At 46.6% G+C, this 18425-nt stretch overlaps 3 protein-coding genes across 4 annotated transcripts in view; 1 reads left to right on the plus strand and 2 right to left on the minus strand.

Moving 5' to 3' along the window:
* Nucleotides 1–10115, plus strand: part of LOC6608140 (low-density lipoprotein receptor-related protein 1B) — a 54365-nt gene extending 44250 nt beyond the window's left edge. The window contains exons 14-22 of one of the 2 annotated variants that reach the window (XM_032716944.1): nucleotides 53–2167; nucleotides 2416–3085; nucleotides 3227–5264; nucleotides 5353–5739; nucleotides 5801–6614; nucleotides 6686–7250; nucleotides 7318–8650; nucleotides 8708–8834; nucleotides 8949–10115. In XM_032716944.1, coding sequence (XP_032572835.1) covers nucleotides 53–2167; nucleotides 2416–3085; nucleotides 3227–5264; nucleotides 5353–5739; nucleotides 5801–6614; nucleotides 6686–7250; nucleotides 7318–8650; nucleotides 8708–8834; nucleotides 8949–9113 — 8214 coding nt within the window. In that variant the 3' untranslated portion in view covers nucleotides 9114–10115. The remainder of the gene's footprint in view (nucleotides 1–52; nucleotides 2168–2415; nucleotides 3086–3226; nucleotides 5265–5352; nucleotides 5740–5800; nucleotides 6615–6685; nucleotides 7251–7317; nucleotides 8651–8707; nucleotides 8835–8948) is intronic. The other variant, XM_002032850.2, reaches the window with a different exon arrangement.
* A 1649-nt stretch (nucleotides 10116–11764) lies between these two features.
* On the minus strand, nucleotides 11765–12402 carry LOC6608141. The gene has a single exon (XM_002032851.2). It carries the CDS (start codon nucleotides 12298–12300, stop codon nucleotides 11884–11886), a length of 417 nt encoding a protein of 138 aa, XP_002032887.1. The 5' UTR covers nucleotides 12301–12402; the 3' UTR covers nucleotides 11765–11883.
* A 263-nt stretch (nucleotides 12403–12665) lies between these two features.
* On the minus strand, nucleotides 12666–16022 carry LOC6608143 (protein deadpan). Its single transcript, XM_002032853.2, has 3 exons — nucleotides 15677–16022; nucleotides 15272–15367; nucleotides 12666–14170 (listed from the first exon to the last, which is right to left on the minus strand). Exons 1-3 carry the CDS (start codon nucleotides 15800–15802, stop codon nucleotides 13085–13087), a joined length of 1308 nt encoding a protein of 435 aa, XP_002032889.1. The 5' UTR covers nucleotides 15803–16022; the 3' UTR covers nucleotides 12666–13084.
* Nucleotides 16023–18425: the final 2403 nt, after the last annotated feature.

The following is an 18425-nucleotide window of genomic DNA, read 5'->3' on the forward strand; positions in this document are numbered from 1 at the left end:
ATATAACGGTTGAATCTTTGGAAAATACAATCTGATAAAATCGATTTTTCAGGCTTTGGTACCAATTTCCCGCGTAAGCTCGGCAAGCTTCATCGATTACCTGGCCAACACAGATACATTATACTGGGGCGACAATGAGCTGGGTAGCATATCCCGCGTGAAACGCGACGGAACCCAAAGGGAAACTATTTTAGAAGCCCTCAACCTGGTGGGATACAAGCAGCAGGACTGGCTAGGTGGCATTGCCATCGACTGGGTGGCTGGAAACATCTACTGGAGCGACACAAAGCGAAATATCATTGAGGTCGCGCGTTTGGATGGCAGTCATCGATATGTGGTGGTCTCCAATTTGGAGAAACCTACTGCTCTGGCAGTGGATCCTTTGCAAGGCCTGCTATTCTATGTAACCCAACAACACATAGGGCGTGTCGGCTTGGATGGAAGTCAGCCCTTTGTTTTAGTTAATCAAACCCGAGCCAATTGGGCGGTTGGGAGTCTGGTCCTTGACATAGAAGCCACAAAGGTGTATTGGTGTGAGCGATATCCGGATGCCCTAATGAAGGTGGACTACGATGGAAACCTTCGGGAGCAGTTGCTGAACGAAAGCCTGAACAATCCTGTCGCTCTGGCCAAGATGGGCGATTACCTATATTGGGCAGAAAACAAGTACAACGAGGGAATTATCCGGGTGGCTCCTCTGGCAAATCTCAGTCAGTCAAAAATGGTCCTCCAGACAGAGCAGGATGCCATTAGGGATCTGAAGATATACTCGAAGCACCTTCAGCGGGGAAGCAATCCCTGCGCCCACAGCAACGGAGCCTGCGAGCAGCTCTGCCTGTTTAACGGAACCAGTGCCGTCTGCGCCTGTGCCCATAGCCGTCTGGCTTCAGATGGCTACAGTTGTGAGCCCTACGAAAACTTCCTACTGTTTAGCTATCGCAGCAACATTGAAAGCATCCACATGACCGACCATTCTGATAAAAACTGGCCTGTTCAAATGATTTCCAATACCAGCTTGATGAGAAACGTAATTGCTATTACCTATAACTACGAGGAACAGTTGGTGTACTATTCGGATGTCCAGCTTAGCACCATCAACCAGGTGCACTTTAATGGCACCGGCCAGCGCGTCCTCTTGGAGCAGCAACAGCGAGTGGAAGGCTTGGCCTACGACATTGTCAACGAGCAGCTTTTCTGGACCTCGAATAATAATGCGACTATCCGAAGCGTTGAGCTGCGGCATCTCTCTGAGCATGCTGATCAGAACCAAATTCACGTGAAGAAAGTGCTTAGTCTTCGGGAGAATGACAAGCCGCGTGGCATTGCGGTGGAGCCCTGTCTGGGCATGATATACTGGACCAACTGGAACGAGGGGTCGCCCTGCATTCAGCGATCATACCTTACGGGATACGGAACGGAGGTGATCATAAAGACCGATATCAAAATGCCAAATGCGCTGACTTTGGACCTGGAGCAGCAGAAGCTATACTGGGCGGACGCCCGGCTTGACAAAATTGAAAGGACGAACTATGATGGCAGCAACCGTGTGGTGTTGGCCCATTCCACGCCCAAGCACGCCTTTGCAATCGCTGTGTATGGGGATCTTCTCTTCTGGACGGACTGGGTACTTCATGCTGTGGTTCGAGCAAACAAGTACACCGGCACGGATGTGCTCTTTCTGAGAGAACACGTGACCCGCCCAATGGGAATTGTGGCAGTGCAGAACACCAGCATCAACTGCGATGCGAATCAGTGCAAGATCCTCAATGGGCAGTGCGAGGACGTGTGTATCCTGAACAAGAGCGGTCATGCTACCTGCCATTGCACACAGGGAGTATTGGCACCTGATGGTCGTCGATGCATTGCTCCCGTGAACACGAGCTGTGGTTTATCGCAGTACAATTGCCATTCCGGCGAATGCATTCCCTTGGAGCTTACCTGCGATAATGTGACCCACTGCGCAGATGGATCGGACGAGTTCCGCAGCTACTGCATCTTCCGCCAATGTCCTGAGACGCACTTTATGTGCCAAAACCATCGATGCATTCCGAAGGAGCACAAGTGCGACGGGGAGCAGCAGTGCGGCGATGGCAGTGATGAGACCCCCTTGCTCTGCAAGTGCCAATCCGAAGATATTGATATTCATCAGTCCAATAACCAAACCAAGGTAAGTACATGCATGTACAATTTAATTTTAAAGATCGAGGTGAACGGAAGAAAGATCGAGGTCAATCTATAAAATTGGATTTTCAATGTACAAAAGTGGATTTTCATATTATCACATTTACTTTGAAAATTGTTGTTTATTGAACCAGTTAAATAATAAATATATTAGTTATTAATTGCTTGTTGAATAGGGCAGTGGTATATAAATATATAAATATGATATGAAAATATTTGAAACTTCTTTTTTAGGAAATGCCGGATATGTTCCGCTGCGGAAGCGGAGAGTGCATTCCTCGCAAGTTCCTCTGCGACAGTTTGAAGGATTGTCGCGACTTCAGCGACGAAAAGATGTGTGCTCCCATTCCCTGCGAGGTCAGCGATATGACGTTTGTGCACTGCGGGAACAGCACTATGTGCATCATGCCCAGATGGCGCTGCGACGGCGATCCAGACTGTCCAGATGGCACGGATGAGTTGGACTGCGCCAACCACACCAGTTTAAGCTGCGATCCCGGACAGTTCCGCTGTGCTAGCGGGAACTGCATTGCCGGCTCCTGGCACTGCGATGGTGAAAGGGATTGTCCAGATGGAAGTGATGAGATTAATTGCCGCTCCGAGTGCAGGCACAATCAGTTCGCCTGCGATAAAACGTGCATTCCAGCCAGTTGGCAATGTGACGGGAAGAGTGACTGCGAAGATGGCTCGGATGAGGGACCACAGTGTCCGAATCGTCCTTGCAGGCCGCACTTGTTCCAGTGCAAGAGCTCCGGTCGCTGCATTCCCCAGAAGTGGGTGTGCGACGGAGAAAAGGATTGTCCTAGTGGCCTTGGGGACGAGGGCAGCGAAGACGAAGGACCCCAATGCGGCGGTGTCGCTCACATTCCGGACTGCCCGCCACCTGCCCACCTTTGCACCAGCGGTAAGATATGAGTTTTATTTATTTCGTAATAATATTAGCAATCTGGTGCACAATACAAATCCAAGCTTTATATTGCATGAGGAGGGACTGCTTTTCTTTGTTTATATCTATTAAAAGTTACATCATCATTTTAATCGACAGGCCTCTGTATCGACTCTCATTACGTGTGCGATGGCGATGAGGACTGCCCCGGAGGTGACGATGAGTATGAAGGCTGTGTGCCAGCCTTCCAGCCGCACTCCTGTCCTGGCGGATCGCTGATGCACCAGTGTCAGGATGGCCTCTGCATTTTTAAGAACCAGACGTGCGATGGTAAACCGGATTGCGGCGATGGATCCGACGAGACGAGCAGTCTCTGTGCCCACACCCGTGGATGCAATGGCACCGATGACTTCCGCTGCAAAAATGGAGCATGCATCCATGCTGATTTGTTATGTGATCGAAGGAACGATTGTGCTGACTTCTCGGACGAGGAGCTGTGCAATGTAAATGAGTGTCTGATTCCAGATATATGCGAGCACGAGTGCGAGGACAAGGTGGTCGGTTACCAATGCCATTGTCGACCGGGTTACAAGGTTCTCCCCAGGAGTCCACACCTCTGCACGGACATCGATGAGTGCGATGAGCAGCAGCCGTGCTCACAGACCTGTATCAACACTTACGGATCATACAAGTGCCTGTGCGCAAAGGGTTATGCATTGGTTGACCATCACACCTGCAAGGCCACCAGCAACGTGTCCATGGAGCTAATCTTCTCCAACCGTTACTACATTCGTCAGGTTGACATGACTGGCAATGGCAGCATTTTGATCAACGAGCTTTCCAATGCAGTGGCCCTGGACTACGACTGGGATAGCCAGTGCCTGTACTGGTCTGATGTCACCAGTACCGTGGGCACCATCAAACGATACTGTCCCAAGGAAAACAAAACGCAGACCTTGCATCAAGCTATGCTAAAGAACCCGGATGGCCTAGCCGTGGACTGGGTGGCCAAAAATTTGTACTGGTGCGATAAGGGATTAGATACTATAGAAGTTTCCCAGCTTGATGGAAAGTACCGGAAGGTCCTAATCAACGAGTATCTACGGGAGCCGCGTGGAATTGCCCTGCACCCATATCAGCGACACATCTTCTGGTCAGATTGGGGGGACAGTCCGCACATTGGCAAGGCTGGCATGGATGGCTCCAATCCCAAGATGATTATTCGCGACGGCTTGGGTTGGCCAAACGCCTTGACCATTAGCTTTGAGACGCAACAGTTGTTTTGGGGCGATGCCAGGGAAGATACGATATCGGTGAGTGATTTGGATGGAAATCATACGCGATTGCTACTGGCAAGGAGCATTAATCCCCTGTTGAATCTACACCACATCTTTGCCATTGCCGTTTGGGAGGGTCGCATCTACTGGTCTGATTGGGAGACCAAGTCCATTGAGTACTGCAGTATATTCAATGGACAAAACTGTACCACTTTGATTACCACAATCCATCGACCCATGGACCTACGTGTCTTTCATCCCTACCGACAGCAGCAGCCGATGAGCGGGAATCCCTGCCTGGCTGCCAACTGTTCCACTCTGTGCGTTCTCTCGCCGGAGGAACCGTACTACAAGTGCATGTGCCCCACAAACTTTATCTTGGCGGACGATGGTCGGACTTGTCGGGCAAATTGTACGGCAGCTCATTTCGAGTGCGTTAACACCTACAAGTGCATTCCATTTTACTGGCGCTGTGATACACAGGACGATTGTGGCGATGGCAGCGATGAGCCAGAGACCTGTCCGCCCTTTCACTGTGAGCCAGGACAATACCAGTGTGCCAACAAGAAGTGCACCCACCCATCGAACCTTTGTGACGGCATCAACCAGTGTGGCGACGGTTCTGATGAACTTAATTGCGACAAGTTCACGTGTTTCGACAACCACATGAAGTGCGGAGCGACGGCTAATTCGAGTGCTTTCTGCGTGGACAATGTAAAGCGATGCGATGGTGTTAAGGACTGTCCGGGCGGAGAAGATGAGTCCGCGTGCACGCCGCTCGTCTGCAAAAAGGATCAGTTCCAATGCGGCAACAACCGCTGCATGCCCTTCGTGTGGGTGTGCGATGGAGACATCGATTGTCCGGACAAGTCCGACGAGGCTAACTGTGATAATGTCTCTTGCGGACCCAATGATTTCCAGTGAGTATGCTTTAAAACAAATTGTTGTGTACCTATAGTAAATAGCGAGTAGAATTTCATCAAGTAACGAGTGCGTTTTCATTTTTAGATGCGATTCAGGTCGGTGTATTCCACTGGCTTGGCGCTGTGACGATGACCACGATTGCCCCAATGGCGAGGACGAGCCTGCCAGCTGCTTTAGCTCAAAGGCCACCTGTGATCCAACCTACTTCAAGTGCAATAACTCTAAGTGCATTCCCGGCCGTTGGCGCTGTGATTACGAGAACGATTGCGGTGATGGAAGCGACGAGCTCAACTGCCAGATGCGCAACTGCTCGGAGAGCGAGTTCCGCTGCGGAACGGGTAAGTGCATCAAGCACAACTATCGCTGCGATGGAGAGATCCACTGCGACGACAACAGCGACGAGATCAACTGCAATATCACCTGCAAGGAGAACCAGTTCAAGTGCGCCGCCTTCAACACGTGCATCAACAAGTAAGTGATCAGGACTTCTTTCCTGGAATGTATGTACTTATTTAAAAGTTCCTTTTTGCAGGCAATACAAATGCGATGGCGATGATGACTGCCCGGATGGGTCTGACGAGGTGAACTGCACTTGCCATTCGGATCACTTTAGCTGCGGAAACGGCAAGTGCATCATGTCCCGCTGGAAGTGCGATGGATGGGATGACTGCTTGGACGGCAGTGACGAGAGCTTGGAGACCTGTGCCAAAACCCATTGCCATGCAAACGCCTTCAAGTGCCGCAACCAACTGTGTGTCCGCAACTCGGCGCTCTGCGACGGCGTCAATGATTGTGGGGAGAACGAGGATGAATCTGATGCTGTGTGTGCGGCACTGCCCAAGTGTCGACACGATCAATTCCAATGCGAAAACGACGATTGTATCTCGAAGGCCTTCCGCTGCGATGGACAGTACAACTGCGTCGACGGATCCGATGAGATGAACTGCCAGCCGCCTGTTTGCGGTTTCGGAAGCTGTTCCCAAATTTGCATTGAGAAGAAGGCTGGCCACTACAATTGTAAGTGCGCGGATGGCTATCACAAGGGGCCAGAGAAGAATGCCACTTGCTTGGCATCCGGACCGGATCAGATCCTCTTGCTGGCCTCGGAGCAGGAGTTCCGATTTATTCTCCCTGCCAAGCAGGAGGGCACCACCGTAGTTGGCTTCTTCCAGACGGATAGTCTCAAGATAGACGTTTTCGACATACTGATTAGGCCCAAGGATACGCTGCTCTTCTGGATTGACTCGCACCACGGCAAGGTTCACACCATGAAGATAGCCACACCGCATGTGGAGGGTACGGGAGTAAGGGTGCGCCGTGATCTCAAGGAGCTTACTGCATTTAATGTGAGTATATACCACTTATACTCATTTTGTACATAAAATAACCGTTGTGGTCTATTATTATTGCCTGTTAGATTCCCGAGTTGGACGATCCAAAATCGCTGGCCGTGGACTGGATATCTCAGCGTGTGTACATCATTGACTCGAGGCATAATCAAATTCTGGCCACCGATATTGAGGGTAAAAAGTACATCTCTCTCGTGTCGACGGGCATGAATCCTACGGATATTGTCCTGGAGCCGGAATCACGCATTATGATCTGGTCCACCCTGGAGAATGGAATACTGGTAGCCTCTTTGGATGGCAGCAACAAAAAGAGTTTGGTGGAGCGCGACGTGGGCTGGCCAATTAGTTTGTCAATGGACTACCCGACAGGCCGTTTATACTGGGCTGACTATCGGAAGGGAACGATTGAAACGTGCCGACTCAATGGCAAGGATCGCAACGTGGTTAGGCGTTTCGGAAATCGAGAGAAACCGCAGAAGATCGACGTCTTCGAGGACTATCTGTATATCAAGCTCTACGATCAGAGCATCATTAAGATGAACAAGTTTGGTAACGACAACGGCACGTACTTGCTGAAGGGCTATCGCTCGTCTGACATTGGCATCCTGCATCCAATGAAGCAGAATAGGAATAGTAAGTTGGCTCTTTAAGCTGAAAATTAATGTTCTCTCTTATATAATGCAAATGTCTTTATTTCTAGTAAGCAATCCTTGCGCCAAGGATCCGTGCAAGTCATCTCGCGCCCTCTGCATTCTTTCCTCGGAGTCTTCCGTTGGGTACAGTTGTAAGTGCGCCGAAGGCTATGTGATGACCGATGATGGGGTATGCAAGGCGCACGCGGATATACCCGACTATTGTCCTCTGCAGTGTAACCTGGGTACTTGCAAGATTGTGGACCACGTGCCCAAGTGCATCTGTCAGCCGCAGTTTGAGGGCGAGCTTTGTGAGCACTATCGATGCTCCGGCTACTGTCAGAACTACGGAGTTTGCTCTGTTGCGCCAGCGTTGCCAGGATCTCAGGAACCGCCTCCCCTAAAATGCACCTGTACAGCAGGATGGTCGGGGGCACGTTGCGAGACCTCCATGCCTGCTTGCCAGAGTCGCTGCCACAATGGAGGATCGTGCCTGATCTCAGAAACGGAAGGCATGAAGTGTAGCTGTCCCAAAATGTTCACGGGCGAGCAATGCGAGCACTGTAGGAATCTAACCTGTGAAAATGGCGGTATCTGCAGGGAAACGCTAACGGGCACCCCGCAATGCGAGTGTCCGGATGGCTTCACCGGCAAGCGATGCGAGATCGACGAGTGCGCCGATTTTTGCAGGAATGGCGGATCCTGTGTGATCAGCACAAAGGGTCAACGGCAGTGCAAGTGCCCCAGTGGCTACTTTGGCGAACATTGTGAGTCAAATTCATGCCGCGACTTCTGCCGCAACGGAGGAACTTGCTCGGAGAGAGGTGGTCGACTAAGTTGCACTTGTCCGCCGCGTTACATTGGCGAGAGTTGCGAATCGGATCTATGCAAAACCTCCAGCCCACCGCACTTTTGTGACAACACCAAGGTACCCACCAGGGATCCCTGCACGTTAATGATATGCCAGAATGCGGGAACCTGTCACGTTATCAAGGGCGTGGCACTCTGCAATTGCACTGACCAGTGGAATGGAGATTTATGCACCTTACCCGTTACGGATGACAATCCCTGCGCGCGGTATTGTGCGAATGGTGGCGTCTGTCACCTGGACGAGTATAGATTGCCACATTGCAGTTGCATTGGAGACTGGCAGGGCAATGCCTGTGAGATGCCGCCTCACTGCGTCGGAGGCGAGTGCAACGTTTGCCGTCCGGGCAGCTCCATTAACGAGTGTTTGTGTGAAAACAACAGGGTGGTGCCATGTCTGTCGGACAGCGCCGATGCCCTAAAGGGCGAACAGGAGCCCACGGAATCGGGCAGCGTGTTCTCTGTGCTGGTCTTGGTTCTGGCGGTGATCCTTCTGGTACTTGCATTGTTCGCTGGTGCAGTTTACTTCCTTAAGTGAGTGTTTTTTAATATGACTTAATGTGGCGTATCTAATCTACGCTTTTTACACAGGAAACATCGCATAGCCCAGCCATTCTCCCACGCTCGATTGACGGACAACGTGGAGATTATGCTCACCAATGCCATGTATCGCGGGGATGCAGATGAGGCGCCAACATTCGCCAGTGAAGATGACAAGGTGAGCACATATTTTCATAATATATAATATGTAGCTATAATCATTTTGATATTTATAACTCAAAGAATTAATTGTCCACAGCCTACATATGCTATTGACCACAACTAACTCCAGTTTATTTTGCAGGGTAACTTTGCGAATCCGGTGTACGAATCCATGTACGCGGATGCCATTCCGGAGGCAGTGAGCACGGAAATAACACACAGCACGGCTCCGGAGGAGCGAAAGGGTCTGCTGCAGCACACGCACGACGAGAATCACACGCCGGACATCCTCTGATGATTAACCCGCTATAACCGAGAGCTGTGCTAGGCGCACTCGTACATGGAGACATCCATATCCCAACCCTCAATAATGATTTGAACTCGAACACAATGGACTGATAGTTTAGCCATATAACGAACTTTTGTAAACGTTTGTGTATATTTTGTTTCCTTCTATTGTTTTTGATATTATTTTAATTTTGGGCTGACTTGAGCCCTCATCCAAAGAGCTATAACTCAGGCAGCCTTGCTCCCTTTGTTATGTCCCTAACGATGTCCTTATACTTTATTTGCTTACACGTTTTACAAGCGCCTTTTGATAAATGAAGTTTTAACATACGTGAATCTGTGTATATCCGATACGTTTTGTGGATCTGTAAATTTAGTAGTTGGTAGATTTAGTTATAGCTCACGAGCTGAAGAGAAAGTTGTACATATTTTATACATTTATTGCCCAAAAGCAGCCTAGTTAACATTTAACAAAACGGAGGAATCATTCGAGCACTCACTAACAATTTGCCAATTAGTGAATGCGGGCGAAATCGAAATCGTCTCTTGAGATTGACCAAATATGCATTTAAATTAATTAAGTATTCACAAAGCCAGGACGAACAACGCCAGCACATCCAGAATATATCAATTAACGATCAAATTTCTTAGGAATAATTGCATCACACATCTAGAATACTTATGACTACAAACTTGTAGCACTATTTAGTTTGCACGATTTTCAAATCAATCGACCTAAAACCGAAAGGGATATACTGTAAAAATAATGCTCAGACTAAAGCCAAATTTTAACAATTATACAATGTAAAAATGATATTTATACATATAATGATGTATGTAATAAGCTAAGCAAATCGCGAATCGATTAACTAACGCGCAACAGAAACGCACTGCAAGAAAACACTGTAAAAATATAATAAATATGCATTAATTCGCAATAAATAGAGCTAAGGAGTGTTTCTTTTAGGCGAAATAAGAAAAAATAAAATAAAAAGATACAAAGCAATAATAATGCCGCAATCATGCATTTTTCTCAAGGAATTTCAGCGGCGCTCTTATCCTGGGAAAACTAAGGGAGGCCCATTTCCACATTTCCCATTGCGCAAAGCTGTTCAATCACGACCATCTCACGGATACCGATAGATACACTTGTTACCCACAAGAAATCCAAATCGTCCCAAGAAACGCAGATAGCTGGGTTCATTCAGGACCTACATATTTTTGTTTGGCTGTGAGAAACGCAGCCGATTTGAATTTGCCGATGCACAGGTAGCCGGGATACATTTCATCCTTTTCTTGCAGCAGAAAAGGATCACAGGGGCATATTCAAAATGTGTGTGTGGGAGAGTTCCTGCGAAACACCGCATGACTTTGTTTTCCGTACGAATAACTCTATTGTAAGCAGGGGAATTTGTCTGTGGGAAAATCAGTGCCAGAGTTTTTGAATTTTTGGCAAGTTAATTTGTTAAATGACAATTAAATATGCCGGAGACCCAAAGACAAAGGACTAAGGGGGCGCTAAGACGATTTCTGTTAATAATGCTAAACAAGTTTGCCCAAAAATTTGGTAGATGGCCTAACTCATATACGAACGAGCTGATGGACGTGCGAGTTCCCACAGCGATTCCCAAGAATGAAATCAAAAGTAAAAACAAAAGTGATAACCGAAACCCCACGGAAAACGCACAGGATTCCGATCCCAGCATCAAATCACAGCAAACGCAGCGCACAATGGAATGAAAGCGAAGGATCCAGCGAGACAAGTGGAATGCAAGGAGCCCAGCGGTGGGGGGAATGCGAACCACCACAAAGCAAACAAGCACAGATAAGGGATCTCAAGGATGTGTGGGAAACACACGAACAAGTGCATCGGTATTGGGAAATGCAAAAGGATAATAGCGTAAAAGGAAATGGAAATTATGATAATTTTCGATCGCTCGGCGAAGGTGTTGTTCCTTTCTCACAGCAGGATCGGGTAACAGCAGCGCCGATATGATTGAGTGTGGGAAGTACCGGGATCGAAATGTTGAAGGATCCGAGTCCCTAAACGGCAGCGACGGGGGCGACACTCGACAGCCACACGCAAGGCAGCCGCAGGACGAGAACAGGCTGTTGCGGAAGTTATTACGGAAGTAAAATCAAATTGTGAGGAACAATTAAAAAAGGGTCGAAAGGGAAAGGCATTGGTGGGGAAACTACAAATTAATAATGGGATATGAGGATGTAATTCTATTTGTATTTGGATACCTTATTCAATCATTTACATTCAGAGATCAAAATGAAAAGTTCACAACACAGATGTTTTGTTAGCCATGTGGTTTTGCTAACCAAATTAATTTATTATTAATAAATTATTACTATAATAGAGATATATATACGAACGCATTCAAATTCTGTGGCTTAAAATTAAGTTTATTGAAATCCTGTTAAATTGTTCATTTTTTACAAAGGCCATGGATCATATGTACTTTTGCTACAATATCAAACGAAATCGTACAGATAAACAAAAGAAAACTTAATTTTCGAATTTCTTGACTATAAAATATCAATTACTTTAATATTACTTTATTTTTAAATATCCAAGATAATTGCGAAGTAACACAAGAAAGTAAAAAATCAAAACCTTGAATATTTAAATGAGTAACAATTATAAAAACATTGCAGATAACACGTTTTAGGCAATATATTGTACAGTATGGTATGGTATTTTAAAATTCATTTCTCTTGCTATTGCATAGAAGGACTTATAATTAGAAAACATTTGTAGAATTTACAGCTCAGACAGATCCAGCCTCATTTTCCTGTGTGTAGCCAAACAATCTCTTGAGCATGTTGTAGATTATCATTTGTCGCGTCACTTCCGCCTCGTACTTTATATAGTCCTTGAGACGATTCTGATTATAGAGCTGGTCCAGCAGATCGAACAACTCCATTTCGAGGGCTCGCAGTGGTGCTTCCAGTTCCGGGGTGTGGGTACCAGCGAACAAGGCCTGCATGTAGATGGTGGAGATCTTTTCCAGAGCGCCATCCAAGCTGTTCAGAATGGTGTCCTCGGGATCGTGTAGGAGCTTCACGGGACCCGTGAGCTTTGGAGAAGCACGGTACTGGTGCAGACCATCTTCAGGACTAGCTGCCAAACTAATAACTGGCAGGATTGCCACAGTTAGTAACACTTCAAACAGATTTCCCGGCATGGTAAAAGTAGAATTTTTCGATTAAATTGTTTTAATAATTTCTGAGTTTTTTCAATGCACGCCTGAAAGTCACTGCGCGCTCTTGATTGCAATAATTTTGTTTTTCACACACTGAATATGTGTCTAGTGCTTATATAGCATGGATTGGGAGCTTTTGATTGAGTTATCTTTTCAATTGAATATTGCGAAAACATTGAACATATATGACAAGGCTGTTTCCGTATTGGTTTGAATTCAGCTTCCGATTTTCCAATGAGTTCAAGTACTAGATTATTATTGCGATCTTGAATTTTCAAATTCTAATCAGTTAAGAACCCAAAAAACATTAAATTTCGATTGCAGCATTTGTCTTTTATTATCATTATTTTCACTCCATCGAATTTTGCATTACCTATAAGTTAAAATTACAATCGTTAAAGTAAAACACTAAAATAGAAACGTGAATGACCTAATGATAAACGCTATACAATGAAAACTACATAACTTAAATAGAAACACGTTTAATTGTTTAAATACTTGAGCAGTTAATGAAACATTAAAGAACATAATTAGTTAATGAACTACATAATAGTCGTATAAAGCGCTTAAACGAGAACTACACAAAAAATATACAAAATCACAGCTGAACTTAAAATGAAGAAAGCGAAACGGGGATACATAAAAACATATAGAAATCGTTGAAACTTAATGGGGTTCTAAAGCATTGAAGTGATCTTTGAAAAAATTGCAATGAAATAAATTAACAATGTAAAAACGTAACATAGAAGTGGCCTATGCAGTTGATCTACCACGGCCTCCAAGCGGAGCTCGACTTTTCGATGGCGCCAGCTAGGAATTTCTTGGACGAGGGTTCGTCCAGGGAGCAGTCGCTGGACTCGGCCTCCGCCTCCCTGTCGCGCTTGGCGATTCCGCTGGTGGAGCTCACTTGCTGTTGCTGCAAGTGGGCCAGCGGTCGCGAGCATCCGCTGCTGTCGTGGCTGCCGGCACTCAAGTTGAGGGATCCGCTGGTGTTGAAGGAGGTCTCCGCGCTGGTTGGCGGCGGAGTTGAGAAGACGCCGGCGAAACTGTGCTTGCTCATCACATCCACGGTGGGCGAAGCTGCCCGCGACTCCTCGCAGTGGCTGGAGATGGAGGAGATGGGGCTCAGCGGTGGGCTTGTGCTGTTCTTCACCGGCAGTTGCGTTTGGCCGGGCAGTGTGTGGATGAGGTTTTCCGGAAGATTGGCTGAGGCTGAGGTATTGACCGGTTTGCTGAACGCGCTCATCCGGAAGCTCTGTGTGTAGTCATTCAGATGCGTGGGATTGGCAATGCTGGCCAAGGCAGCACTGGCTGTTCCAGCTGCGACTCCCGCTGCGGATCCTGGCCAGGCAAAGGGTCCCGGAGGCGGAGCAGCGGATCCGGTATTCGGCATAATCAGGGCAAACTCTCCCGAGGGCAGGCGGGAGGGAATTAGCTGAAGTCCACCCATTTGGATGGCCGGGGCCGACGAATCCGTGCGGCTGTTGTTGTTCAAGTCCTGCGGCAACGAGGGGAACAGCGGAGTGGGAGCAGCCGTGACAGCCGTTGCGGGAAACATGCCACCACGGTATCCATTGCTGAAGTTGCTCATCGAACCGATCTGCTCCAGACTATTGGCACACTGGTTCAGGTGGGCGCTGAGCCGCTGACGAACACCGGTGTCAATGCCATCCATTTGGCTAACATAGCGGTTCACCTCCTCCGCGCACTCCACAAATCCCGTCTTGAACTTCTGGACCACACTGGGATCCGATTGGATGGCCATGTTGAGCTGCTGGCGCTGCACCGACTGCAGATGCTTCACCGTCATCTCAAGTATGTCGGCCTTCTCCAGTTTGGTATGACGAGCCGGCTAAAAGTAGAGAAGACGAAGGAACCAAAGTCAGATAATGATGAAATGGGGATGGGGTGGGAGATGGTCGGGCTAATTGTTTGGGGCCCTACAACAAGTTCAATGGCTTGGGAAAAAGCAAAGTTAAGAAGCACGTTTCGTGCCTCATATGTCCAACTATTCGCGTGTAATCTGCAGTCCACTTCAGTCGAGTCCACTCTGTAAATATCACACGACCAAGGTGAGATTCAGCAACTCCAGCGAGAAGAGCGACTGATCTTGCTACCGTGCACTGAGCAAAAAGAGGGTTTAAAGTAAAATTGCCTGGCTAGTGGATAGCAATAATGAAAAGGTGACTTTTTTTAGTTAGTGGTTCTAAGCTAAACTACTCGCCGATCTTATCGTTTCCGATCTCATATGAAGACATTTTTGGGCACAGAAGAATCCAAAATGTTCTTCCTGATCTTCTTTTTCGCACAGTGCGATCTTCGCCAGTCTTCGGTCCCCGATTGTCCGTCCCTTTCTGGCCGCTGGGACTGCATATTTTAGCAAAAGGTTCCCACGCAGGTCGCTCGCCAGCCCCGCCCCCTCAACCTCCCCCGCTCCCCTGTCTGAACCTTTTGTTTACTTTTGCTTTTTTCCCTCAATGTCTTTCTTATTTGATTTTTGGTCCGGCTCTCCTGCAGAATTCTGCGGCGGCAAATTTTACTTGATTTCTGCTTTGTAGTTTCTCACAGCAGGATCACTCCTTGGAAACTGGTTTCGTTCGCATCTCCGGCGATTTCTGCGTAATTCCTCGACTTGTTAACACTTTTTGGTCTCTTGACTGACTCCTCGTCGGCGCTCTAGTGTAATGATCATCAATAAAATTTAATACTCAATTAGAGCCCTTGGTTTGTGTTTTTTTTTTTTTTTTTCAGTTCTTGTGTCGTAGGAGTTCGTTTTTTATACAGTTTTTTGTTCTTTTGTAGTTCTGCCGCCCTTCGGACACTTGTGCCTTAAGGGTTTTTTTATGGACTGACATAATTTATAAGAAAGTGAGTCGATAGGGATCGGGGGCTAGTTTCTAATTCGCGGGCGGACCGCTCCTTTTCTGCTTTGACTCTCGGGCAAGATACTTACGTCTTTTTTCATCGCCTCCAGGATAAGGGACTTCAGTTCGTTGAGGCAGTGATTAATGCGAGCTCGGCGACGTTTCTCCATAATCGGTTTGTTTGTCTGGAATAGAAAAGGGAAATCAATTAGTTTATTTTATAGGAATTGATTTCAGCTTAGGGAATATCTTTGATTATATAAAACAAGGTCTTCAGTTGATTTTTAAAAAAATAATAAAATTTAATTATTTACATTTTTTAAGCCATTAAAAATAGATTGTAAAATAAACTTTATCAGTATCCCTGGATAGCATTGGATTCAAAACTATCCAGGGTGCTAATAAACTCTGCTATTTTTTAGTATGCGAGTCTTTATGTCACTATTTGTAATAACATAAGATCCCGCGATATCATCGCAAAATAGCGAACTCACCTTTCTAAGTTCTGCTTTTGACAATCCATTGGGATTGGACATGCGTCCATTGGAGCCATAGCTGTCGCTATAGCCGTTGGAGCAGTCGAAGTCGTCGTCGGAATTAATATCGTTTTTGTAATCCATTTTGTAACGATTTTAATTTGTATATCCAAGTGGGAGATAATCCAATATAGTTCTGCTTCGATTTGGTCTTTTTCACAACACAATAAACTTTGGTTCGAGTACGAAAATAGTTATAACAATTATTGCACGTACTTCTTTGTAATGTCCGAACAACAAAAACTTAACAGGCGGTACTCGTTTCAGATCTTTCTGGTTATCGAATCGTAGTATTCTTAATGTTCATTCGAAGGAGAGCGGCAGACGACCGCGCTCGCGAGATGCCAAAAGGATACTGATCCTCCGAGGCGACGGGCACCAGCTAAAAACGAATCGGGTCGAAGCCGAAACGAGTCCCCGAGTGAAACCGAGGGACTCTCTTACCTGGCGACGCGGGCAGCGGCAGCGGCAGAGGCAGGTAGGCAGCCCAACGATCGCCATCCGCAGACTGAGAACTTTTCCCCGCAGCAGCGCAGTTGCACTCAAACGGAGAGTGAGTGAGTGCATAACCACCCCAATTCCAATGAGTTCGCGCTCGGAGTGAGATTTAAGTGAGTATTTTAGTAGGTATTCCCAGGCAGGCAGAGTTGCCGAGTCAACGAATTGCGGATTCCAGGGGATTAGTGGAAATAGGAGCTGAACTCAAGTAAACGAGACTAAGTCGAGCCTGATCGAGAAACAACACAACATTCGGTTAAGCCAAGTCATTAGCCTTTAGCTTGACGAAACCCACCAAATGTAGGTGTTTTTATTTTAAAATACAGCAAGCATATAATAATATAAATAATTTTGAGGGAATATTAAGCATTAATATCAAGAACATTATCATTAATTAAAATTTAACAAAAATGTATAACTAAAATTTAATCTTTTAATTCGTGTTCAAGCCGATTTAATATCCCGTCTATTTTTCTAAAATATTCATGTATTTTGCAATAATAATACAAAACTAATCTTAAATCTTATGACAATATTAATACTTTTAAATATTCGATTAAAGCAATAGTTATAACAAAAATATAAACTATATTCGGAGAATTAACAACGATTCTTCCTAAATTTTTGAAATTTCCTTTTGCAAAGCAAAAAGTCTTTAGATCCCTAAAAAAATGTATCAACTGAGATTTTCTTTAAATTATCAGTGAGTAGCATTATTCGCGACAGATGTTCTATGTGTCCGTTTCTCTTTTGGGTGGCTGATGGCACATTTAGTCGCACAGATTTCACCCTTGGCAAGGACAAACTTGATCAATGCCCGGCGAATGATTTGCAATTCATTAAGGAGAACTCCTTGGCAATTGTTCGACGCAGCTGCCGCAACCCCCGTGACAACCCAACCCCCTTGCAAGGCGAAATCCTTAGTTTCAAATTCTTCGCTCTTGCCTGGCCGGCTCATCGCCAGGAGCGTCTTAAGGGGGTTGCTTGGGTTTTGGGACGGAATCGCGACTTGCAATGGATCGGAATCGGACCTGGATCGGGACTCAGGGTCGGGGTCAATCATTACGGAGCTTACCTGGCTGGGCCAATTTTTATAGCCGATCACCGGCAGATTTTCCTTTTTCAGGCAAATTTATTACTTTACGATGTTGGCAGGATTACGACCATAGGAGTTGTCAATAACCACGGACGCGGGTCATGCGCCAGCTGACAGCTGACGTAGATCTACCTATGGACCGATTTGGGGAGTTTTGGGTGGGATCGTAAACGTATTGCGCCGCCTGGCAACCCTGGTTGTGCAAAGTGATCCCTCGCCGCCTGAGCGTAAATCCCGTGTTGAGCAATAATCTGTGGCGATAATCCATCATGCACAAGCTCTGCAACACTGATCCGATGTCAACTTTCGTAAATTGAATAAATGCCACCGCTACGATTGACCAACTAAACCATCCACAGCAACTAAACCATGGGGTTCGGCTGAATTCTGCACTGATGAGCACATCACCCTGCTTAATGGCGTTCACTTTGGCTCCTTCGAACGCCGCAAATTTGGCAAACATTTTCCCACGAAACCCGAAATAAGCACGATGAGCTGGCAGAATGTAAAAGTGCCATGGGCCAGGGAGAAGAAACCTCAGAACCATCCGACATATGTGGATCAATCGTCTGGCGAAACGTGCAGAGTCTGCAGAGCTTCTTCAGAAACTGAGAATTGAAATTCTATAACGAAGAAACCAGGCAGAAATCAAAGTTCAATATCAGCCCCAACCGCTGCTGCTGCTGTGGCTTCTCCTCTTTCTTTCCTTCCTTTTTTTCTTTATTCCCGGCCCAGGGATCAAGGTAAACGCCATTTAGTGTGGCACGATCGCTGCCGATCGGTAGCCAGGCTTGTATCTGTATCTGTCAGTACGATGTGTACTGTGTCTGCCGGTCCTCCTTTTTGGGGCTTCCCGGGCTCGGATCCTCGGTGCGTCGTTCCCAACGCACGATTTACACATTAAAACACTTTAATTTTTATTGTACACCCGGTCGGCTGGGAGCTTCGATCGGTCGACCAGTGACGATCTACTTCCCTCTTTTTTAATCAATTCTGAGGGCACCGGCAGACTAAGACGGAGATGGAGACCTTTCTCAACCTCAAATTAGTGACTTTGGGGGTATGTATTTTTAGCTGTGGGAACTGCAGTTATTACTTGGGGTGTGCTAGCTG

This window comes from Drosophila sechellia, chromosome 2R (assembly GCF_004382195.2).
Source record: "Drosophila sechellia strain sech25 chromosome 2R, ASM438219v1, whole genome shotgun sequence".
NCBI lineage: Eukaryota > Metazoa > Arthropoda > Insecta > Diptera > Drosophilidae > Drosophila > Drosophila sechellia.